The sequence below is a fragment of the Microtus oregoni genome, unplaced genomic scaffold (genome assembly GCF_018167655.1).
Source record: "Microtus oregoni isolate MIOR12 unplaced genomic scaffold, Mior012 000015F_ref0000493, whole genome shotgun sequence".
In the NCBI taxonomy this organism is placed as follows: domain Eukaryota; kingdom Metazoa; phylum Chordata; class Mammalia; order Rodentia; family Cricetidae; genus Microtus; species Microtus oregoni.
In genome coordinates, this window is record NW_024543074.1 from 36,856,313 (window position 1) to 36,881,116 (window position 24,804).

Consider the following 24,804-nt stretch of genomic DNA (forward strand, 5'->3'; position numbering starts at 1 on the left):
TGGGGCGGGTCATCAGAAGATCCAGTTACAACACATTTAGTTTAAAGACGGAATTCGCTTCTATTTGCAGTTCTAAAAATCAGGCGACACTTCATTTTCATAAAAGCGACTGAGTTTTTTTGATGAGCTAAGCAGATGAGGTTGGCTTCATAGGCAGAAAAAGGCTGAAACAGAACCAGAAAGTGGGTTGGTTTTCCCAAGTTAATAAGCTGTAGAGGCTAAAGTAGAGGGTCTTTGTCACAGGGGCTAAAACTGGCCCTTCTGGGAGTCTGATTGTTCCCTGGATCTAGAAGGTTCTCTACATTACGCCTGAGCCACCAGGGCTTGGGGAATGGGTCCCCTGTGAGATCAGAAGAGATGTTAAAGAAGGTGTAGGAGGCGGACAAAGGTGTGATGTGGGCCTCAGCACATAAGAGGGCAGCAGAGTTTTCCTTCGGGGCTGCCGCCCAGATGTTTGTTCAGCTCTCAGAGCCTGTTTCCTTCTGGAAGACTGTATACGAGCTGCCAGGTTGTGGGGATCAATTGACGCCCTGGTTCCCATGACAACACGCTGAGAACCTTAGATTGCTAGGCACACGTTACCTCACTATCTATTATTATTAGTGGTTATTTATTTATTGTTCTGGTGGGGTAGAGAACGATTCCTTGAGAAGGAATCTGGATGGGGTGGGGGGTGCTCAGACCTTTACCCCTTGGCTGATGGAGGCCTCTGGAAACTGGCCAGCAGAGCCTGGGGTGCGGCCAGGAGACAGGCATAGTGCCTCAGCTCCTGTAGTGCTTGGCTTTAGTGTAAACGTCCTACAGGTTAGAACCACCTGAGCAGGAAGCCTCACCTGGAGAACTGTCTGATGGCCTTAACTGGTGCGGGAAGACCTACTCCGAGTGTGGGTGTCGCCTTCAGGCAGCAGCAGGGATTAAAGAGCCATGGCAGACAGTGACTTGCCTTTTGGTTGCCTGACCTCTCTGAGTTGTTTACCCTGTTGCTGCTGCTGCTTCCTTCACTGTTATCAGAACCAGTGGTTCTAGGTTCCCATTACTGGCTAAGGACCAATAGCTCTCCAGGAACCTTCCTGGTTTTCAGCACCAGATTGGGTCCATTGAGGTACCCAACTTACAGACCGAACAACCACTGGGTTCTTAGGCTCTCATGTGTGAGACAATTTGCTGCTACTATTTTAAGAAACTGATTTGATAACTTTTCATTAAGAATATACTTACATTTGTAATATAAATATATATGACATATATACTTATATTCATCCTATTGGTTCTGGTCCTTTGAGAACCCTCACTAATCCATCACCCCCACTGCTGATTGCTCCTCTCATTCCCCAAGTCTGAGCACTGTAGTTGAAACCAGATACTTGCTTGTAACCAAAGGCCTCCCGTGGATTCCTTGTGAGAAACATGACAGAGTTGATGGCTGCCTTTCCCAAGTCACTAAGGTTTGGGACATTTATACTGTGACCTGGAATGAACCATTCTAGGGACTGTTCTGTGGCAAGGCTGGGGATATATGGAACTGTCTAGGAAGTTGAAACCTAGACACAAACACACGAGAGAGAGAGAGACAGAGAGAGAGAGAGACAGACAGAGACAGACAGAGAGAGAGACAGAGAGAGACAGAGACAGAGAGGAATTTTATGCTCTGCCAGCTTACCTTGATTTTTTTCTTTTAAAACTGAACATGCCAGCCATGCATCAGTCTCCTGAGGGACTGCATCCCTAGCCCCCAATCTCTGGTCTCTGATCCTGGCTCTTGTTCAGTTTCTCTAAGACCCATTCCTTCTGTCCTTAGGCCCAGCTATTCAGCCTGGCCTCTGCTTCTGTGCAGACATGGAAGCCTGCCCTGACCCAGCCTGGGAGAGGATCAGGCTGGCTGAGATCAGGGAGGGCTGCAGGGCTGGGAACAGGGGGATTGCAGGTATTAGTACTATAGTCATTGATCTAAATTTGGAGGATACCCCAAATTTCCATGCTCTTTTGTCCTAAGACAAACTTTTCCAAGGATACATAAGGTAATAAAAACAGTTTTTCAAGAAAGCCCCTCCCAAGAATGGGAGAGGGTTAATGAGCAGGCCAAGGTCAAGGCTCAGAGGCCCCTGACCTTCATAGGTTGTTTATGTAACACCCACTTCCTCTGTGTTTGAAAATCCTAGGCTTTGCACCAACGCGCTCTCTTTGCTGTGTGTGGCCCAGGTAAGCAAGGGTTTGTAGACCTCCTCTGCCGTTGTGTAGACAGTGCTGCCTAGCTCTATCTCCACATTCCTATTTTCTGGCCACACTAGGAATGGGACCTGCTGCTCCTTGTATGGCTGGGCATGAAAGTAACCTTTGGAAATCAATAGCAAGGCGATTAGAGGTTCTTCAGCCTCCTCTGCTGGGGATTCTGTGGAAGAGTACATAGGCAGATCCATGGAGCCAAGGAATGCTGCAAAGATCACATCACGCAACAGATCTCACACAAAAGACTTATTGAGGCAGAGACAGAGAAGAGACACAGAGGGAGTGAGAGACAGAGCGAGAGAGCAGGCTGTGATGGTCGTGACTTTTTAAAGTGTACACATGCCACATTTGGTGACTGAGAATGATGTAGCTACTGGCACGGACTCACCGAAGGCAGGCTGGTGGAGCACCTGCTTCCGAACATTCTTCCCGCTTATTATAAAAGGTGAGGGAATAGGAAGGGGCGGTGGTGAGGCAGGAATGGGGGTGCTGAGCTCTTTGGACTGCTTCCTGTTGTCTGATGGTGTCGACAACTTTGGGGACAAAAGAAAGCTGAGATGCTGGCCAAGTTCTGGAAGAGCAGATTGTTTCACTTGCTGTCCAGGCTCTGCAAGACCATTTGGTGTACCAGGAATTCTAGTTGTTCTTAATAAAAACCCTGAGTCAGATATTAGGGGGTGAAAGCTGAGAGCGGAGAAGCAGTGCAGCCAGCCACTAGAGAGACCTTTTGTCTATCAATGCTCAGGCCAAAGGGGCGGTCTTCTCTCTGTGAATCCTCAGACTGCATGCTCAGACTGACTGTATCCTCTGACTGACTGTATCCTCAGATTGCATACTCAGACTGACTGTATCCTCTAATTGACTGTATCCTCAGATTGCATACTCAGACTGACTGTATCCTCTGACTGACTGTATCCTCAGATTGCATACTCAGACTGACTGTATCCTCTGACCGACTGTATCCTCTGACTGCATACTCAGACTGGCTGTATCCTCTGATTGACTGTATCCTCAGACTGCATGCTCAGACTGACTGTATCCTCTGATTGCATACTCAGACTGGCTGTATCCTCTGACTGACTGTATCCTCAGACTGGCTGTATCCTCAGACTGGCTGTATCCTCAGACTGACTGTATCCTCAGACTGGCTGTATCCTCAGACTGACTGTATCCTCAGACTGACTGTATCCTCAGACTGACTGTATCCTCAGACTGCATGCTCAGACTGACCGCCTCAGAGTGCCACTAAGCTCTTGTCTCTTCCCATCTTATATTCCTCTCTCTGCCCAGCCTGGTTGTCAACACCATCAGAAGTCTGAGAAGCATACATTTCACCTGAGTAAGCAGCAAGTACATGCCCACCTCATCTAGGCAAAGCAGGGCAATCCACTCCCCATGGTCCTGCTTGTCCCAGTTTGGACAGGGTGGGCAAGGTGAAGGGCAGTTTCTCACCCAGTGCCTGGCTCCACCACATAGCTCCAGGTGGAGTTCTTCTGTGCCCCATCATCTTTGGAGGAAATCTAAGGGCAGCTGCCGGGAGCTAGCACTTCTGTCATGGGAAGCTAAACATTAAATGCCACATTCAGCAGATAGATCTCTGAAAGTTTTCAGGACTAGTTACCTAGTAAGTATATGTAAACTAAAGACACTTTGCTTGTTTCTAGTTTTTTTGTTTATGTTTTTGTTTTTCGAGACAGATTTTCTGTGTATCCTTGTAGCCTGTCCTGGAACTAGCTCTTGTAGACCAGGCTGACCTCGAACTCACAGAGATCCGCCTGCCTCTGCCTCCTGAGTGCTGGGATTAAAGGTGTGCGCCACCACTGCCCAGCATCTAGTTACTTATTTTAGGTTTAACATTGAAAACATAGACAGGAGGCTAAATAAAAGCTTGTTCTTGTAATTAATTACATTAGTACTTAACATTACTACAAGTATGGTTCTTTTTTATGGGGTGGGGGTTCAAGACAGGGTTTCTCTGTGTAACAGCCCTGGCTGTTCTGCAACTGCCCCTGTAGACCAGGCTGACCTAAAATCACAGAGATCTGCCTGCCTCTGCCTCCTGAGTGCTGGGATTAAAGGTGTGTGCCACCACCACCCAGCTACAATTATAGCTCTAAACATATTAAAGAATCTAATTATCTGTAAGGTGGCTTTTAACTTGCTTGTCTTAATTATTTTTAAGAGTTTATGATAATTTAGTAGTTTTCATACGACAAGGACTTCACACTCCATCTTTGTTAAGTTTAGCCTCAAAAAATAACAATTTTTGAATTGAAGGTCTTCTAGTATCAAAATAAAACTTTCAATCATAGATGCTATCCATAGAGAGGCTGGCAGCTTTACTGATATTTTTGCTTTTTTTGGTTTGGTTTGGTTTTTTGAGACAGGGTTTCTCTGTGTTGTCTTGGCTGTCCAGGAACTCACTCTGTAGACCAGGATGGCTTTGAACTCAAAGAGATCCACCTGCCTCTGCCTCTCGAGTGTGTCCAGCCTACTGATTTTTTTATAGTGCACCTTTATAGAATTGCAGTTTTTTTGTATGACTTAGATTATTCAAATGGCTAAAGCTTAAAGTGAGCAAAAACAAAGAAACTAGACAAATATTGTGAACCTGAGTAGACTTTAGGAATTTATAAATCTTGATGATCAAATATGCCTTACTTATCAAACATATGCTGTTACCTATCTAAATTTCCCAGCAGCTTGGTGTTGAGCAGTTAGCAAAGACAGAATTAGTTAGACATACTTTTTTTTTTTTCGAGACAGAGTTTCTCTGTGTAGCTCTGGCTGTACTGGAACTGACTCTATAGACCAGACTGGCCTCGAACTTACAGAGAGCCACTTGCCTCTGTCTCCCAAATGCTGAGATTAAAGCCCACCATGCCCAGCGAACATACATTTTGAATCAGTTTTTGTTAATCTGAGTAGATCTTTATAACCTTAAAATTTCATCATCATATATAGTCTATTCTAAACCAGGGTTAAAATATACATATAGTATGGTGTAGCAAATATAATCCTAAATTCTTACCATCAAAAAAATTCATACCAATCCAAAATATTTTGGAGACTTGCTGTTGCTTCCTTAGTGCAAAAAGAGATACAACGATAAACAGAGAGCTCATTAGGACTAAGAAGTTTTACAATTGTTGTTCTATGTGGTCATCTGAAGCTGGTGGTTATATCACCACCATTATATATATCACATGGCATATTCTCTTTAACCTTAGTAAAGATGGCTGTCAATTATGTGACTGCTTACATCTTGATGAGGTCATAGGCCAAGATGGAGGAGAGGCCCATGGTTGTTATTTAAAAACATCTGTTTTCTTAGTAGATCTATTTTTAATGAGAGTTGAATCCAAGTTACATACACACATACACATAGAGTTGAATTCAAGTTACATACAAACGCATATAGCGTTGATTCCTAGTTACATACACAGATACACACAGAGTTGAATCTAAGTTACATACAAATGCATATAGAGGGGGCTGGAGAGATGGCTCAGAGGTTAAGAGCACTGGCTGCTCTTCCAGAGGTCCTGAGTTCAATTCCCGGCAACCACATGGTGGCTCACAACCATCTGTAATGGGGTCTGGTGCCCTCTTCTGGCCTGTAGGCATACACACAGACAGAATATCGTATACATAATAAATAAATAAATAAATATTTAAAAAAAAACAAATGCATATAGAGTTGAATTCAAGTTATATACAAACATATACAGAGTTGAATTTAAATTAATACACACATGCATACACATATCAGAAACAAGACTTGATTCTCTCTCTGTCTCTCTCATACACACACTCATACATATAGATTTTTAATTATAAATCTTTACTTATAAGTTTAAGGCCAGCTTTTATTACATATTTTATACTTTTTTGTTTTATTTTTTACCATATCCAGTGAGCAACTTACAAATCCTGAGATAAGAGTTTACAGCATAATCTTTTTGTTTGTTTGTTTGTTTTTCAAGACAGGGTTCCTCTATAGCTTTGGTACAACATAATCTTAAGAGCAGAGCACAGAGAAATCAGAGATAAAAGGCTTTTAAGAGTGAGAAGTAGAGAGAGTGTAGAGTGAAGCAGGTTTAGATGTAAGCCATTTGGGGATCCGTTGTCTGTGCAGTTACAACTGTTAAAATTTGTGAGAATTTGGAGATCAGGTTCGCCATTATTTTGGCCATTGATTCGTACTGTGGCCAGGCTATCATAATAAAATGTGTGTTTGTGGAAGAAGAGAGAGGGTGGCGAAGCAGAAGACTCCGTGGGTGTGTTCCCATAAGCTCCAAGAGGGAGCTGAGAGCCAGAGACAGCCAGGGGAAGTGTCTTTAGCAGAGAGACCCATCAGGCGTAGAAGGCCAGAGCCAAGAGAGAAAGTTGTCTGCATGGTGGGAGCACCAAGGGTGTGGAACGTGGCTCCAGGAGCCAGAGAGACAGTTACGGCATTGGACAAAGAGAGGAACGGTTAAGGGACAAGGACAACCACCAGGAACTGAGAAGCACCAAACAGTGGTGGCACACGCCTTTAATCCCAGCGCTTGAGAGGCAGAGGCAGGCGGATCTCTGTGAGTTTGAGGCCAGCCTGGTCTACAAGAGCTACAGGGGGCTACAGAGAACCCCTGTCTCAAAAAAAACCAAACAAACAAAAAAGGAACTGAGAAGCACATAGGTGCCCATGTGGAGGGCACAGCGAGCCAGAAAGAAGCAGCAGTTGAAGAATTGGACTCCAGAACTTGGAATCAAATTTTGTGAGTGATAGAAACAAGAAACGTGCGACAGGAACAGATGACCCGTATGCACCTTCGGAGAGTTAGGCTAAGAGCTTGGTTTGGAGCGGACACCGCCAGGGAGAGCTGGTGTAGGAGCCTGCAGTTGGCCCTGCTCCTTCGCTTTCTCTGTTTCTGCCAGGTTAGGCTCCGGCTCCCACTTGGCAGCAAGCTTACAGATTCGTCAACTGTAACTTAAAACAGTGTGTGTGGGGGAGATGAGACAAAAGCAAACAGGCCTTGAAGCAGAGAAAAAAGAAATAGAGAATTTGCAATCCTTCTCTGTCCCTGTGTCCCCTCCCCCTGTTGCTTGCACCATAAAAGTGAATACATTTGGAGTTCCCATGGGTGAGGAAGAGGGGAAGGCCCAAGGCCTGAAGCTCAAGGTGTCTCCAGGACTCAGGGGGCTGAACAAGGAAGACACAGCTGCTCAGTGGATTGTCACCATGCTGCACAGGGATCAGGGCTTAGCCTGGCTGAGCCCAAGGAGACTCAGCACCTGGTACTAGGACTTAAAAATGAAGTCAAAAGGCGAAAACTGAACTAAAAAGATGAAGCCTCACCCACGTGATAGGGCCAGTGAGGAGGGCCAACCTTAGCCTTAAAGACCATGGTGGGGGGTAACTTCACCTTCAAAAATACCAGAGAGGTGCTGGATGCTCAACGGCCACTCCCTTAGATCCAGGAAAGTGTTTATGCCAACTAAAGGGAAAACTTGCCAAATGTCACTGTTGGATGGGGTGTCCAGCAATTGGTGAGCCAGAAAGTGTGTCTGTTGCAGGTGGACTGGAGATCAGGCATAGGGTTCCAGTGTGGCTTAGACCCCCAAGGAGGGAGCGCATAGGCACCAGGATATTCTACCAATGTTAGAGTTTCAGCCAGAAAGTACCTCAGCGGTGTTTGGGTGGAAGCGTCACCGCAGCCCCTGGCATCAATATACCCAGAGTCTGGAATGTTTGGGTGGAAAGTTCCATCCCAAGCCCCCTCCCCTGGGGTTGCCTCAGTACAGACTCCACCTCTGAGAAAGCTGCCAAATGATGACCCTGCCCAAGAGATGCTTATTCCCAGAGGGTATTTAAGTTGTACCCCAGAGAACAAACGTGGTTTTCCAGTCTTTCTTCCCCATCCCCTCTCTGTGGGGCTGGAAGGCCACCGTGCAGCATTGGTATCCATTAAACTTGGGCTTTTTCTAATTCGGTTTGATTTGGTCTGATTCGGATTATTGCTTCGGTGTAGAGGTTTATGGGGTGCCGAAACTTTTCAAGAGGATCAATTGGGGCCAAGGAATGCCACAAAGATCACACCACACAGCAGATCTCAGGCAAGAGATATATTTGGGGGGTCTGAGGGATAGAGACAAACACACACACACACACACACACACACAGCAGGCCATGGCCGTGGGGACTTTGACAAAGGTACTCATGTTGTGTTTGGAGCTGATGATAGTGCGGCTGCTCATGCTGAGTCACAGAAGGCAGGCTGATTCCTAACATCCCTGCACCTAATAGCACCCAGAAGCTGTTTGCATGACAGGACAATAGGCCTCTTAGACCCTACAAAGAGGACAGTGCCACAGGCAGAGGGATGTGTGTAACCACATTCTTCTTGATTCTCTGTACTTGTGTGTGTGTGTGTGTATGTATTTGTGTGTGATGTGTGTGTGTTCATGCATGGATTCATGTGTGTGCATACAGGTATGTACATCCCATGTCGTATATGTGGGAGTGTGAGAGATCCAGCCATTTCTTTTTTAAAAATTCAAAAGTTTCCTTGATTTCTTTTTGTGTATGAGTGTTTGACTTTATGTTGGTTTATCGTGTGCGTCCTGGGACTGGAGTTACGGACAGCTGTCCACCGCTGTGGGAGTGCAGGAAGACAAAGGCAGGTCTTCTGCAGGTGCTACAAGTGCTCTTAATCACTGAGCCATCTCTCCAGCCCTCATTTCTCTTCCTGCTAACAGGCCTCAGGACTGTGTGTCTGCTTTGCACCCTGCCCCCACCTCCAGTCTTGTTTGTTAGTTCTTTGTTAGATGAGCTTGTTTGACCAGGCGTAACCAGCTTCCTGTAATCCCTGAAATGCTTAAACATATAAACATGGATAATTTTACATTCTCCCTCTGTCTTTATTTTCACGCCACTTTCTGGATTAGCCAGTTGGGAGTAGACTCTAGGGCTGGATCTTAGGCAATGAGGAGCAGCCTAGCTGCTCCTTACAATAGGGATAAAAGACAGCGGCCATCTAGGCAATGTGGGCTGCAACTTGCCAGCCTGGTTTGGGTCATGGCTCACCCTTTTTATGAAAAGCACTGGCCTTACCGATACTTTCAGTTTGTTTGTGTGTTCCTTTGTGTGACACTGAGATTCTTCTTTTCCAACAAAAGGCAGAAGACAACTTGGATGTCAGTCCTTGCCTTCTACTGTAGTTGGAGGGGGGCAGGCCGCTTGTTGGTTCCCGGCCACCGGGCTAGCTCAGACCCAAAATAATCACACAGAAACTCTATTAATTAAATCACTGCTTGGCCCATTAGCTCTAGCTTCTTATTGACTAACTCTTATTTATTAATTTAACCCATTTCTATTAATCTGTATATCACCACGAGGTCGTGGCCTACCAGCAAAGTTTCAGCACGTCTATCTCTGGGGGCAGCTCTATGGCATCCCCAGCTCGACCCTTCTTCTTCCCAGCATTCAGCTTAGTTTTCCCCGCCTAAGTGCTTCCTTGCTATAGGTCCAAGGCAGTTTCTTTATTCATTAATGGTAATCACAGTATACAGAGGGGACTCCCACATCATTCTACCTCACACCTCACTTTAGGACAGGATCTCTGGTTTTTTTTTTTTGTTGTTTGTTTGTTTGTTTTCCCCTGTATATTCTAGGTTAGCTGGCCTGCTAGTTGGCCCACAAGCTTCTGGGGCACTCCTGTCTCTGCATCCATCTCTCTCATGGGAGTGTTGGGATTACATATGTTTGCACTAGGCACCTGACTTTTTTTTTTTAGTTTTTCTTTTTTTTATATATATATATATTTATTTATTTATTATGTATACAATATTCTGTCTGTGTGTGTCCACAGGCCGGAAGAGGGCACTAAATCTCATTACAGATGGTTGTGAGCCACCATGTGGTTGCTGGGAATTGAACTCATGACCTTTGGAAGAGCAGGCAATGCTCTTAACCACTGAGCCATCTCTCCAGCCCCCCTTTTTTTTAGTTTTTCGAGACAGGGTTTCTCCGTAGTTTTTGGTTCCTGTCCTGGAACTAGCTCTTGTAGACCAGGCTGGCCTCGAACTCCCAGAGATCCGCCTGCCTCTGCCTCCCGAGTGCTGGGATTAAAGGCGTGCGCCACCACTGCCTGGCAGCACCTGACTTTTATATGGACTTGAACTCAAGTCTTCATATTTGCACAACAAGCAGTTTTACCCACTGAGCCTTGAGTCTCACAAGCATAGATCACATATTAACTAAGCCTGCTTCCTCACAATGCAAGTCATTGTCTCCCTTTGCAAACCTTTGCTTTCTCTGGCAGGACAGAAGTTCCTTCAGATTCCCTCACTATGCGGCTTCTTCTGGTATTAATCAATCCCTTGCTTGAAGGATGATTTTGACTTACTATTCCTCTTTCTCAAATGCCTTTCCCTTCTTATTGAAACCCAGCAACCATTGCTGAAGCCCAGGAGAGAGAAATCACAGCGGGGTGGGACGTTCACTTAGGTTTTAAGCCTAAAGTAGGTCAGAGATTGAGTCTCACATCATCGGCTGGACTTTTATCTCACAGTTTGATGCAGTTGTTGACGGGATACTGCCCTGGGCAACTAGCCATCTTCCTTTTTCTGGCCAGGAAGTGTCTTAACCTCTTGAGCTGAACTTCGGGTCTTCTCCACCTTGTACATTTTATAGTGCACAAGAGTGCAAAGCCCATCAGTCTTGCTAATGCCTACGACAAAGCCTGCACGGGCTCTTTAAGGTCCTTGTCTCCTCTCTTCCTTGAATATGGGCAAAACTGCCCCTGTTTTCTTAGCTGCCCTGTCGGAGGAATCACAGGAGTACCGACAGTCTCTCTTCCCGTGTGTTGCGGATGCTGCCTCACCCACAGAGGTTTCTGAGGCAGCAGAAAGGGACACAAGGCAGAGAGGCCAGAGTCTGACCTCAACAGATGGAACAGTGTTTATTAGCACACACAGTGAGGGGCAGCCTCTCTCCCTCAGCAAACTGAAAGATCTGCCTAGAAAAGGAGCTGACTGCAACCCTTTGTAGGTGTGCAGCGAGGGGCTTGGGAGTGAGGAGATTGCTGCAGCCAGAGCCCACATTTCTCTCCGCAGTCTCTCTTTCCTGAAACGGTTTGCCCAAGTGAGACAGACTGTCTTGGGAGAGAGGCTGTCTCAATAGTCATTCCTGTTTTACACTAACCAAAGGCTGAGCAAGGTCAACTATAATCTCACAGGAACCTGTGGAGGAAGTTTGATTGCATTGTGACACCCCCAGACCATGTTCATAAAGTTAACCTTGAATCAGAGAGTGGAGCCGGTGACTAGTTGACAAGAATCAGTCATGGAGAACACGGAGGACCCAGGATACGGATAGAGAGGCACAGGAAGGTGTAGGGAGGGATTTGGCTATTGCGGGCTTTTTGGAGTTCCTTTTGGGTCTGGCAAGTGTGGGGAGAAGATCAGCTGGTCATTCCTCCACCGCTTCTTTGATCTATCAGGTTTTCACCCCAATATCTGACTTCCACGTCTTTATTGGTAATAGAACGTAGATAATCTCAACAGGAACCCTGTTTTACAACTGAGATGCTAGTGCACAGTCATCAAATGGCTTTTTCACCTTCTGAATCTTTGTGGTTGGTTAAGTTTCATTGTGAAACCCGAGAGCAGCGCTCTCCTGAGGCATTCTGACTGCTGCTCCTGCCCATCGCCCCTGGGGGCAGCTCTTAGGGTGACCTTTGAGAGTGGGGAGGGGTGAAGACTAGAGTTAGCCAGACTCTCTGGAAGGCACACAGATATGGAGAGGCGCCATGGGTAGACAATAAAGATGGTGAACCTACAAGATGGCTGGCTTCTTCCTCACCCTCCTGACCCAAGACAAAAGCCTGGCATCTTAAAACAAAGGCCTTGCAGACTCTTTCCTCCTGCTAGTAGAGCCTCTACTGATGGGATTGCTTAACAAGTTCAAGACCAGATCAGGACACATTTACACAATGGTTGTGGATCAACCACCCACCTGGTCATCCTTCAAACTGACCAACTCTAAGTTAGGGGAGGAAAACCCCTCAAAGACTTAAACCTTCCCAGACTTCAGTGAGAGGCTGGGCTTTAGCTTCCTGACTCCCCCCTCTGCTCTGTGAGGGTCTTTATCTCTGTGAGCCTCTTGTATGTGTGTGTGTTTCCTCACTCCTAATAAAAAGCCTTTCAAAAACAAAAACTGAGTGAAAAAAATGAAATAAAGGGGGGAGGAAATGACTGCTCCTAAAATGTGGAGAAGATTTTTATTGTAGCTGTAAGGGAGAAAGCAGGAGGAGGGGCAAGCCCAGGCTGAACATGCCGGTACCCAGGTTTCTTTGAGACCTAACAAGAACAAAAACAGGTGCTGTTTGTGGAAGTTTAGGAAGCGTCGTCCTGTTGGAAGAAGTATGGCACAGGGCTGGGCTTTGAGAATATCAAAGCCTTGTGCCATTGCCATTTCACTCTCAAGAAGTGAGCCCCTTGGGAGTTCGAGGCCAGCCTGGTCTACAAGAGCTAGTTCCTGAACAGGCACCAAAGCTACAGAGAAACCCTGTCTCGAAAAACAAAACAACAACAACAACAAAAACAAACAAACAAAAAAAAGAAGTGAGCCCCAGCTTCCTGCTCCAGCTGCCAAGTCTGCCACTTGCTGTCACACTTCCCCACCGTGATGGACTCTCATCCCTCTGGTCTGAAAGCCTAACTAACTCTTCCTTTGTCAGTAAGTTGTGAAGGACTCTCCTCCCTCTGGGTCTGTAAGCCTAACTCTTCCTTTGTCGGTAAGTTGCCCTGCTCATGGTACTTTATTATAGCAACAGAGAGGTAACTAATACAGACGCTTAAGGCTCCATATCTGAACACGTAGATACCTGCCCATCCATGTTCACAATGACAGGAAATGACACCAGCCTGGGTGTCCATCAGCTGATGAACCGAAATGTGGTACACAGACACAGCGGAGGTCTATTCAGTTATAAAGGAAAATGAGATTGAGAAACTTGCAGGAAAATGGATGAGACCAGAAAAAAAAATATACCGAGATAACCCAGACCCAGAGAGATCATCACGCTGTGCCCTCTCTCATATGTCAATCCTAGCTTCAACATTTGAGATGTGTGTGTTTCACTTCAAATGTCAGAAAGCCAGAAAGGGCACCTGAGCCTGGGAGGTGAGGGAAGGTGGCCTTAATGGGAGGAGGAGATAGCAGAACACGTGATATTACAGTAGACGGGGAACACGAGGGGTTAAAGGCCTAAATGGGGACAGTGACATGATGGGTGCAGGTTAACCAAAGCTAAGGGGCACAAAAAATCCTCATGGAAACTCACTACTTTGCAAATCGATTTTTAAAAAGGATTTATTTATTATGCATACAATGTTCTCTTAACATATATACACTAGAAGAGGCACCAGATCTCATTATAGATGGTTGGGAGCCACCATGTGGTTGCTGGGAATTGAACTCAGGACCTCTGGAGGAGCAGCTAGTGCTCTTAACCTCTGAGCCATCTCTCCAGCCCCCTGTAAATCAATTTTTAAAAAAGGCTTTTAAACAGATTTACTCCACATGGGGACACTGTTACTCCAAGAAGACATGGGTTATTAAACAAGATCTCAGGGTAAGGTATATGATATTTCCCAATGTGTTACGGTCAAAGAGGCCTCAGAACCCCCCCCATAACTCCTGCTCCCCCAAAACACAGACCATTGCTATACTCTTGTTTGCACACCTTGACTAAATGGTGGACTCAGTTGCTGAAGACACCACACATTTTGTTTGCAAGATATGGAGGAATCAACCTCGAGTTGACTAGGACTAACTTCCTGCCCTAGAGTTGACTAGGACTAACTTCCTGCCCTAGAGTTGACTAGGACTAACTTCCTGCCCTAGAGTTGACTAGGACTAACTTCCTGCCCTAGAGTTGACTAGGACTAACTTCCTGCCCTAGAGTTGACTAGGACTAACTTCCTGCTGGCTGCCTTTCCAGGAAGGGGTTATACTGGGGAGCAAAGGATACTGGTGGTTTTACTTGTTGCTGGACCGAGTCACGCTGACCTGACAGGCAGAATGTGCCCAGCGATGCAAGAGTGACATGAACATTACGGGGTAATCAGCCACTTTCTTACTGTACTTGAGACCTTCTCACAGTAGAAAATTCATACCTGATACTGTAATCCTGTTCAAAAGCTTAAAGCTAGGGAAGCCATCAGCCCTTAGAAAAAAGGAACCGATCATTGTCATTTGCTAAATGGAAATGTTATCAACCTGCTTTCTAAATATTTATGTTTTGACACAGAGTGTTGCTCCCGCTTCCATCAGAGAGGCTTTCTTTGCAGTGGACCGCAGTTAATGGAGAGATTCGCGACAGAGAGTAAGTGACTGCATCGTGCTCAGCCTTAAATGGGACATCTATATCAACTCCTGGCCTCCCCTCCACCCTAAAGAATGCCAGGGCTGTAGGATGGGGAGGAGTGCCCTGAGGTGCTGTCTTCCAGACTCCACGTGACTGATGCACCCACAGGCTCTCAGCAGCTGTGGTTATGTGCAGATTTGCACACCATCAGGCCAGGCAATATTCCAGCACAGCCTGGGAAGGGACTCAGGAAGCTCCACCCCCCACCTGAGTGGCTCTTGGCAATGGACAGCTGCCGGTGGGGGCGAGTCACTTTTCTCCTGGGATGTGGTCTCTGGTAGGGTGCATGGGGGATGAGCTAAGTGGACTCAGCGAAGTGTTAAAAAAAAAGAGGACATGGAGGTGAAAAGGGAACTTGTTTGGAAGGGGTGCAGGGAAGAGGTGTGTTTGTGTAGTGGATCCTATCTATCTATCTATCTATCTATCTATCTATCTATCTATCTTCCTATCTATCTATCTACATACCTACCTACCTTCTTACCTATCTATCTATTTTGGTTTTTCAAGACAGGATTTCTCCGTAACTTTGGAGCCTGTCCTGGAACTCGCTCTGTAGACTGGGCTGGCCTCAAACTCACAGAGATCCACCTGTCTCTGCCTTTCAAGTGCTGGGATTAAAGGTGTGCGACACCACTGCCTATTTTTTTCTTAGTTTTTTTTTTGAGACAGGGTTTCCCTGAATAGCTCTGACTGTTCTGTAACTTACTTTGTAAACCAGGCTGACCTCAAACTCACAAAGATCCACTTCCCTCTGCCTCCCAAGTGCTAGGGCCACCACCGCCTGGCTTGGTGTGTATTTTATAAAAACATGTATATATACATGTATCCAAGGGTCAAAAACTAAATACTATTTTTTTTTTTTTGGTTTTTCGAGACAGGGTTTCTCTGTGGTTTTGGAGCCTGTCCTGGAACTAGCTCTTGTAGACCAGGCTGGTCTCGAACTCACAGAGATCCGCCTGCCTCTGCCTCCCAAGTGCTGGGATTAAAGGCGTGCGCCACCACCGCCCGGCTCTATTTTTTATTTTTATTTATTTTTTAAAAGGTCTTGGGATATCCCTTCACAAGTTTGCAGCAGAAAAAAAAAGCCCCTGGAGGGGAAAGAAAAAAAAATTATTTCCCACCCACCAAGAGATTTACAGAGCCCCAGATGATGAGGAAGATGGTAAGCTAGCAGGCACCAGTGACATACCCTGGGAGAGGGTGGCAAGATGCACTGGGTCATATGAAACACAGCAGTATCATGCTGCTCAGCACACAGAGAATGCTCAGACAAAGTAAGTAATAGGATTGAATGGACCAATAGCTTCTCTGGTCTGCCCCGGTTGCACACGCTCCTGTTTTCCCACACTCCTCCCTCTGCCCACCCTGCCCCGGGCTCTGAAGACCCCAGCTGCTCCTATAGGGTCAGTGCTGTCCTGAGCTCCATCAGGAGGCACTTCCTGCTGTGCCAGGTACATCCACGTGGCCTCACGTTCTCCATCTCCCTCCTCCTCCCTGTCCTTATCTTTCCCTTTCGTCTCCATGGAGATTCACCGCCTCGGCTTGCTTGCATCCCAGACTCTGCCAGAGATTCTGAGCTGGGCTGGGTTCATCTCTCCTCTGAAGCCCTGGTACCCGCAGCCCTGTCTCCTCCCCCCTGGGGGTGAATCCACCCTCCTTTACAGCCTCTTTTTTTCTGACCAGCTCATTTATTCTCCAGCGCTGACAGCTAGGCAGAGCCTCGGAGGAGCCCATCCCCCTGCTCCATCCTCCACCTGCTCCGCTAGCCCTCTGGGTGAAAGGCTGTCCTACCGGCAAAAACCTCGGTGGTCGTCCTCTCTCAACATCGGACCCTCTGCCATTCCAGCCTCCCATGCCGAGGCCCGCTCTGTCAGTCACTGCTTTTTGTCATCGGCTCGGCAAACGGGCAAGTCTTGAAGCCCTAAGACCTGGGAAGGAGAGTTGGGGGGTGGGAAGAAGCCACCGGGGAGGGGGAAGGGTGGCTGGGTGGAAGGACCCTGGAAACCCGGCAGTAAGACAGGGTCTGGGTTCTGCTCTAAATATGTCCCCTCCCCCCTCCTAGGAGAGCAAACGAAGCTTCATGGGAAACAGCAGCAACAGTTGGTGAGCCACGGGGCCTTCTGGGCTGGGATTGGTGCAGTGGGTCTGGCAGGTCAGCAGGCGAAGCTGGTCCAGGAGCACGGATCTCTGCAGTCCAGGCAGACTCCTTTGCTGAGCGCTCGGCTGGGCTCTTCCCCAGTGCAAGGTTGAATGGGCCAGGCTGTGCAGGGAGGGACCAGGACAAGCAGGTGGGTGCTACAGATGCTCAGCTCGGAGAGCACAAGGAATCCTCCGAGAACCTGACCATCTGTTCAGCTGCAGAATGGCTGCCTGGGTGCCAGGAAGCTACCGCCCTCTCCTGACTATCCTAGCAGCTGGGGTTATAGTCTGTTCCCCCTTGAAGAAGACCCGCAGCAAGAAGGCTGGTGTTCCATGGGTTTCCTGAGTGCTGGCCCTGGACACCTTGTCGATGAGGTAGTCATCATGAATGACTGCCTCCAACCCCAACCAGGGTGCTTACTTCCAGTCTCTTCTTTGTACCCCGCCCATGGTTGCATGGCTGGCATGGTCAGATCCAGGATTCCCTGAGGGTTGCTCTTGGGGGCACTCTCCCCTCTGTTCTGTTGTTCTCAGTTAGGATGGCCAGGACCTGGGGAACAAGAAAGTGAGGAATGGGTGGAGCTCATCCTCCAGGTGGCCCCAGGAAGCTGAGGTGGCACAGAGGGACCTTCATCCCTAAGGTGTCAGCCCTCCAAGCCCTGCACCCACTGGCATCCAACTTTCGGATGATGCATGCTATACCCTCCAGGTCCCATGCATCATTCCCCAAGCTGGAGCTGGGCCTGGGACACCGTCCCTCCCCACCCCGGGAGCCGCCTACCTGCTCCATCTGTCTGGAAAGGCTTCGAGAGCCCATCTCACTGGACTGTGGCCATGACTTCTGCATCCGGTGCTTCAGCACTCATCGCATCCCAGGCTGTGAACCACCATGCTGCCCTGAGTGCCGGAAAATCTGCAAGCAGAAGAAGGGCCTCCGCAGTCTAGGGGAGCGGATGAAGCTCCTGCCGCAGCGGCCGCTGCCCCCTCCACCGCAGGTGAGGGACTTGAGCTCTGCACTCAGAGATCTCCGATTAGGCCCAAGGTGGGGGATGAGCTTTGACCCTATTCTAAACTGTCAGGAAGGGGCACAGAGTTCCAGGCTGGACACTCTTCCAACTTGGGGTCGGTCTCATTTGGGATGCTCAGGGGACCCTTCTCTGTCCCACCCAGGAGACCTGTGCCGTGAGGGCAGAGCGGCTGCTATTGGTGCGTATCAATGCCTCTGGAGGCCTCATCCTCAGAATGGGGGCCATAAACCGCTGCCTGAAGCATCCATTGGCCAGGGACACACCTGTCTGTTTGCTTGCTGTACTGGGAGAGCAGCACTCAGGAAAGTCCTTCCTCCTGGACCACTTGCTCAGAGGTTTACCAAACCTGGTGAGGGCAGGGCTGGCAGGAAAATGCAGGGAGGCAAAGCAGAGCCCCAGCTGGCTCTGGGAGGGAAATATCTCTGGGGGTGCAGACTGGACCACCTGATACCTTCTCCATCTTCAGGAATCTGGTGACAATGGCAGGCCCAGGACAGAGGGGTCTCTGCCTGGGATCAGATGGGGTGCCAATGGCCTTACTAGGGGCATCTGGATGTGGAGTCACCCCTTCCTGCTGGGAAAAGAAGGGAAGAAGGTAAGGGAGAGATGCAGAGGGAAGTTAGCATGAATCCAGAAGGGAAATTGACTGGAGGGTACCAGATGGAGGTATGGAGGAGAGAGAGAAGGAAACGAGGAATGAGAAGGACATCTCTGGGGTAAGGGCAAAGAAAGGGCCGAGCAGAGAGCAAGGCAGGCCTAACCCTCGCTCTGTGTCGATAGGTGGCTGTGTTCTTAGTGGACACGGGAGATGTCATGAGCCCGGAACTGAGCAGGGAGACAAGGATCAAGCTCTGTGCTCTCACAATGATGCTCAGCTCCTACCAGGTGAAAGAGGTGCTTGGGTGGGGTGGCCACCCTGTTTCCTCAGAACTGAGAACGTGGCAGATTTGGGTGTCTGGGGTTCCTGCAGGTTCTGGAAGGTCCTTCTGGAAGGAGGATGTTCTTAGTGAAGGTGGGCAGGTGGGTTGTTCTAATGGTGGGACGATGGGCCTCAAGGACAGCTGGTGGCCCACAGGACCACAAAACTCTCCAAGTCTGCTGGAAGATGGCTCGTAGCTAGGCTGAAAGGTTCATGCCAGACTAGGCTTGTGTTCTGGGATAAAGGCCGCTCAGGAGTAGCTCATCCTACTTCTGCAAATCTTGCATTTTCATGCTTTCCTCCATTCCAGATCCTGAACACCTCCCAGGAGCTGAAGGACACAGACCTGGGCTATCTAGAGGTGAGGAAGTTTCTGGACAGACCTGGGCTATCTAGGGGTGGGGCAGTTTTTGAACAGTCCTGGGGTATCTAGAGGTGGGGCAGTTTCTGGACAGACCTGGGCTATCTAGAGGTGAGGCCGTTTCTGGACAGACCTAGGCTATCTAGAGGTGAGGCTGTTTCTGGACAGACCTGGGCTATCTAGAGGTGAGGCAGTTTCTGGTATTGAAGCCATCACCTCCACACACCCCAAGCACAAGGTCAGGAGGGCTGGACCAAAGGGAACTAACTCAAGCCTTCCCATTCTGGCTTGGAATTGTATGACACTTGAACTGGCTTATGACAGACAGTTGAGCATGAGGTGCCTGGTTTGGGGAAGAGGCAAGAGAACCTTCAAGCTTGAAGCAGGAAACTTGGCTACTCTAGTGGTCCAGGGTGACTAGAGAGAAGGCTTAGGGGGCAGACTGTAGCTCTTGGTGTAGCTCAACCCCCAAACTCTTTGTACCCATCCCCAGATGTTCGTTCACGTGGCTGAGGTGATGGGCAAGCATTATGGGATGGTGCCAATCCAGGTGAGACACCTGTTTCTAGACTTGTAGGTCCAGGGACTGCCAATCCCAGCTGCTGGTGCCGGGACCCTTTCTCTTCCAGCATCTGGACCTCTTAGTTCGTGACTCTTCCCATCACAATAAGTCAGGACAGGGACACGTGGGTGACATACTCCAGGTAAGCAGTACAGCGGGAAGAGGCCGATGCCGGGGCAGCAGGTGAGGGAGGCTGGGGGGTGTTCCAGAAGTGTGCTTACAGGCGGAGTCTGCTCCCTTGGCTCAGACTTCTCCACAATCCATCTCTCAGAAGCTGTCCGGTAAATACCCTAAGGTCCAGGAGCTTCTCCTAGGGAAACGGGCCCGCTGTTACCTCTTGCCTGCTCCTGAGAGGCAGTGGCCAAGCAAAGGTCAAGCAAGCCCAAGAGGCAGTAAGTGTTCCAGAGGTGGAGACCTCTCTGGCATTGCCTCCCGTTTGGCCCAGTCTTTCCCTGGCCCAGGCTCCTCAGTCTGAGGAATCTCTTTTTTCAGACACAGAAGATGACTTCTCTCACTTCTTCCGGGCCTACATCTCGGATGTGCTGAGCACAGCACCTCAGCATGCTAAGAGCCGCTGCCATGGGTACTGGAGTGAGGGGCGTGCCATAGCCAGAGGGGACAGACGCCTGCTCACAGGGCAGCAGCTAGCACAGGAGATCAAGGTGTGCAAACTTCCCAGGGAGTCTGGGCTCAGCAGGCAGGCACCTGCCTTCCCTGACCTGGCTGTGATGTCTCTGTAGAACCTCTCAGGTTGGATGGGGAAGACGGGGCCCAGTTTTAGCTCTCCAGATGAGGTAAGGAGCCCCTCCCCTTGGGGAGGGTGGGGTCAGGGAGGATGATCTCGGGTAAGGTCTGAATGTTCTGGGAGTGGAGATGAAGAGCCTGGAGTATCCCTGGCTGAGGAGGAAAGAGGGAAGCAGCCTGAGTTTTCCCATGGACAGATGGCTGCTCAGCTCCATGACCTGAGGAAAGTGGAAGCTGCCAAGAAGGAGTTTGAGGAGTATGTGAGGCAGCAGGTGAGCCCCAGGGGCGGCAGGGGTGGCTGTGCCAGAGAGGCTGCCTGGGTACCCAGGTGGATCACCGTCTTTCCTTCCCACTGCCACAGGACATAGCCACTAAGCGCATCTTCTCTGCACTCCGAGTCCTGCCCGATACCATGCGGAACCTCCTCTCTACCCAGAAGGACGCCATCTTGGCCCGCCATGGTGTGGCCTTGTTGTGCAAGGAGAGAGAGCAGACCTTGGAGGCCCTGGAAGCTGAGTTGCAGGCGGAGGCCAAGGCCTTCATGGACTCCTACACAATGCGCTTCTGTGGCCACCTGGCCGCAGTGGGGGGCGCTGTAGGTGCCGGGCTCATGGGCCTGGCAGGGGGTGTGGTGGGTGCAGGCATGGCAGCGGCAGCATTGGCTGCTGAAGCTGGAATGGTGGCAGCTGGGGCAGCGGTGGGGGCCACCGGAGCTGCTGTAGTTGGGGGTGGTGTGGGTGCCGGTCTGGCTGCTACCGTGGGCTGCATGGAGAAGGAGGAAGATGAGCGGGTACAAGGAGGGGACCGAGAGCCCCTTCTCCAGGAAGAATAACAGCAAGGAGATGTTGAAGGATGGAGGAGAAAGGCAAGAGGAAGGGTGTGGTCACGCCAGGGATTCGGAGGGGACCACATGTAAGCTGGCTCTGTTCAATCCCCTTGTCATTCACTGGCTGAGCTGGGGTTTTAATCTGAGTCCAAGGACCTGGGGAGGCTTTCTGGCCAGGAGGCTGTGTTTGCAGCAATGTGAGGCCTGTTTCTGGCTGTGGATAATTGGTTCTCACTGGAGCCCAGCATCTCCACCTCCCCCACCCCACTCCAGTTGACTTCCCTGGAGGGCCCTGGCCTGGAAGTTTATCCCGAGATCCAGAGCCCTGTCTTTTTACAGTTGGGACAGGCTCCAACATGACTGACTTTGGAGCTGGGGGCCCTGACAGGGAGGAAGAGGAGGGACCACAGGAAAGAGATGGGTATGACAGACTAAGGTATTACCCCGGAGCAGTGACTTGTTCCCAAAACTGCTCCAGACATGGCCAGCCTCCCTGCTCTTCTACTGGGCGTCCAGATGTGTGTCCTGAGCCGCCCCGTCCCCCAGTCTCCTGCAGTCCTCCTGGGCCTGTGCCCTGTGCCAAGTCCATTTGGATGGATCGAGGGAGATTAAATGCCAAAGAACCACACCTCCAATTGCAGTCTGTGCTAAAGCAGCCGACCAGGCTCTGCCAATGTCTGGTAAAGGAAAGCGCAGGAAATGAGTTCCGTTCTTAAGCACGGCCCCTCTCCCGGGAACTGTGGGCACTCTGTGCCACACTGTAAGACCTCCTAGATGTAGCTCTCTGAACAACAAGCCCCCAGAGAGCTTGGGGCTTGAAAATTTCTAAGGAGACCTCTGGGCTATTGCATTGTAAAGGATGTTGGGTACATGGCCCTTTATTTTATATAAAAATAAAATGTGTGTGTGTGTGTGCGTGTGTGTGCGTGTGTGTGTGTGATTGTCAGTTTCTCAGTACATTACTGAAACAAGAATTTGGTCTTCAGAGGAGTCTGGTGTGGTAGAGATGGCAAGGGGTTCCATTATCAGGGCATGGTAGTGGGGCAGGGACACTGAAATTCAAAGTGATCTGAGGAGTATCATGCTTGGTGGTGACAGGAGGCTTTGGCCAAGGGCCAAGTACACAGTCACCTTTGCAGGCTTGTTCACAAGGGCTTTGAGTCTGATCCTTTTGTTGGTCCCCAGAGAAGCAGATTCTGCTGCTCTATCAATGGGGAGCCGGCATCTGTTTCAGCAGAAGACAAAAAGGAGGCTTGACAGGGAGACCTTGGCCAGACTGGAAAAAGGAGAAGCCAGAATCCATTGTGCAGGGCTGGCCAGTGGGTGACACTGGATTCTCCCCCCAGTTGCACCTCCAATCTCAGAATTGCAGCCCGCTCCCTCTGTCTAAACCCCGCATTTCACCGATGCAAACCCAAAACAGAGTCTCAAGTAAGACTGCCCAGCTCCCCAGTGGAGAAGCAGGAACCTGATGTCCAGGCTGGCGTTAATACACAGACATTGGAAGATGTGCTATTCACAGCTCTGCTGAAATCAAGATGTTCCTTTTTTTTTTTCTGGATGCTTCTACCGCCGTGTCCAGCTCAGAGAAATTTTGAGGGGCAGCAGAGGAAATGGTCTAGGACTGATAGATAAAATATACAACGTAGACAAATTGCAGAGCTGGGAAGGAGGGTGGGTGGGGTAAGGGCAAATGAGGGTGCCCCATTTTGGAAACTGGGCCTTGCATGGGGGCAGGGTCTAGACAGTGTGTGGTGTTTGTGGAGAAAGGCTTTCTGGGAGCATCACAGGGTCCTTCCGTCCACTGTCATCTGGTAGGCACATGAGCTACAAAGCCTTCCAGAGACTGGGCCTGGCCGACTCAGGACACAAGGGCCTCTGAGGACTGAGAGGGCGGTGCTGTAGAGTTAGGATCCCCTCCCACAGGAACTTGGAGGAAACTCCAAGGTCAACCTCTTTGTACTCACTGAGCAGATGGGAGACATTGGCTCAGCTAGAGAAGCTTCTGCAGGAAAATGAATATTCCACGATATTTATCATGCGCCTTCTATCTTTCAAAGCATTCCCAAACATCTTCCCCTTAAGCTAGGAAACCATCAGTATGAACAATATACATTTGTATAGAGGGGGACACAGAAACCCAGAGGAGTGACGTGTCTCAGTATCAGTTAAAACAACTAGTGACAGACAAACCAGAACGGGAACCCAAGATCTCTGATGTTAGATCCCTTATTCTACAGAGCCTTCACCCTTACAAGTCTCTTCAGACAGCCAGACAACCTTACCATTCTGCCCCCAGTTAGGTGGCTTCTGATGTGTGGTTCCATTTCTTCATTCCTATTGTAAAATACCCAAAGCCAAGCATGTTATCAAGAGAAGTTTATTTAGCTCACCGTTTTGGAGATCCAAGGGTATGTGCCGGTATCAGCTTGACTCTGGTGAGAATCTCGTGGTGCTTGGCATAGTGTGGAAAGAGTGTGTGTAAGAAGGAGTCCTCATGCGCCAAGACAGGAAGCCCCCCGCCCCAGAGATGGAGGGTATTCATAAGAACTACACTAACTCCCACTGAGGGTTGGATCCCTCATCACCTGACCTGGGCTCCATTCCATAAAGGTCTGATGAGGACCAACTGTCCCATTTATGAGCCCTGAGATACCTCTAAGCAGCACCCCAAACTAGTACTGGGCTTTCAGTATTGGTCCTGGGATCCACCAGCCTGTAACCCAGGTCCCCAAGATTCTCTTGTCACAGGTCTGAGTTAGAGATGGCTGTCATGCCTTGCAGCCCCTTAATTCTGAATTCCCCTAGTGTCGAAGGTGGAGGGTTCGCAAGAAGCAAGGGGCCAAGCGTCCTGAAGCCCCTCACCACGTGCAGCAGCCCCATCCCACTGACCTGCAGGAGGCCACACCAGGAGCCAGAATAAACTTTGACTGCATTGAGCGAATGAGACACGGAGCTCATCTGTTGCTGTGGTGTTGTTTTCCTAACCGATAAACAGACCTGTGCTCTTTGAAATGGGTTGTGGCTGGAGGAAACGCTGACCAGCATCGGTTGGTGGTGAGCAATAAGGAAACGCAGCTGGGCTCGAGTCGTGACAAACCGTTTGCCAACTGCCCACCTATAAACACTTGGAAGCTGGAACTTGTATGTTTGAGGAAGTTTCTAAAAAATGAAGTTTTCTTGCCAACCCAGAATATTCTTTTCCACCAATATTCTCTCCACGCATTCGATACACAGGACTGACCCTGTGTAATCTGGTAAAAACGTTACAGAGACAAAAAAAAAAAAATCCCAGCCGTGTTGTGCTTTTGTTTCTGTGGCCAGTACATGAACAGACCAGCTGAGAGGGAAAGACTGGCTTTGCTTATGGTTTAAGAGGGCCGGGTTCGTTGTCACTTGGTCCTGTGTGTTGGGCAGAGAGTTCATTGTGACAGGAGCCCGACGTGCACAACAGCTGTTTGCTTCATGGCCAACCAAACCAAGGAAAGAAGATACTGTCTATAGCTGGCTTTTTCTTTTCCCACTTTATTATATCTGGAACCTAAGCCCATGGGATGGTCCATCCACATTTAGAGTGGGTCTT

General features: G+C 49.1%; 1 protein-coding gene and 1 long non-coding RNA gene across 7 annotated transcripts; one reads left to right on the forward strand and one right to left on the reverse strand.

The window, feature by feature from the left end:
- Positions 1–13,692: 13,692 nt before the first annotated feature.
- LOC121456720 lies at positions 13,693–17,484 on the reverse strand. The gene is made up of 3 exons (XR_005975654.1): positions 17,203–17,484; positions 16,434–16,902; positions 13,693–13,749 (listed from the first exon to the last, which is right to left on the reverse strand). It is a non-coding gene; the product is annotated as an uncharacterized LOC121456720 (long non-coding RNA).
- Positions 16,153–21,849, forward strand: Rnf112 (ring finger protein 112). 6 transcript variants are annotated; one of them, XM_041665128.1, is made up of 15 exons: positions 16,153–16,252; positions 16,342–16,548; positions 16,705–16,745; positions 17,491–17,776; positions 17,952–18,158; positions 18,276–18,404; positions 18,590–18,694; positions 19,039–19,089; positions 19,583–19,639; positions 19,719–19,793; positions 19,923–20,043; positions 20,144–20,313; positions 20,392–20,445; positions 20,593–20,667; positions 20,757–21,849. In XM_041665128.1, the coding sequence occupies exons 2-15, from the start codon at positions 16,495–16,497 to the stop codon at positions 21,225–21,227; spliced, it is 1,896 nt and encodes a 631-aa protein (XP_041521062.1). In that variant the 5' UTR covers positions 16,153–16,252; positions 16,342–16,494; the 3' UTR covers positions 21,228–21,849. The 6 variants fall into 6 exon arrangements, with proteins under 6 accessions (XP_041521062.1, XP_041521064.1, XP_041521067.1 ...); XM_041665130.1 differs by having other exon boundaries at positions 19,926–20,043; XM_041665133.1 differs by having other exon boundaries at positions 17,952–17,987.
- The last annotated feature ends 2,955 nt before the right edge of the window (positions 21,850–24,804 follow it).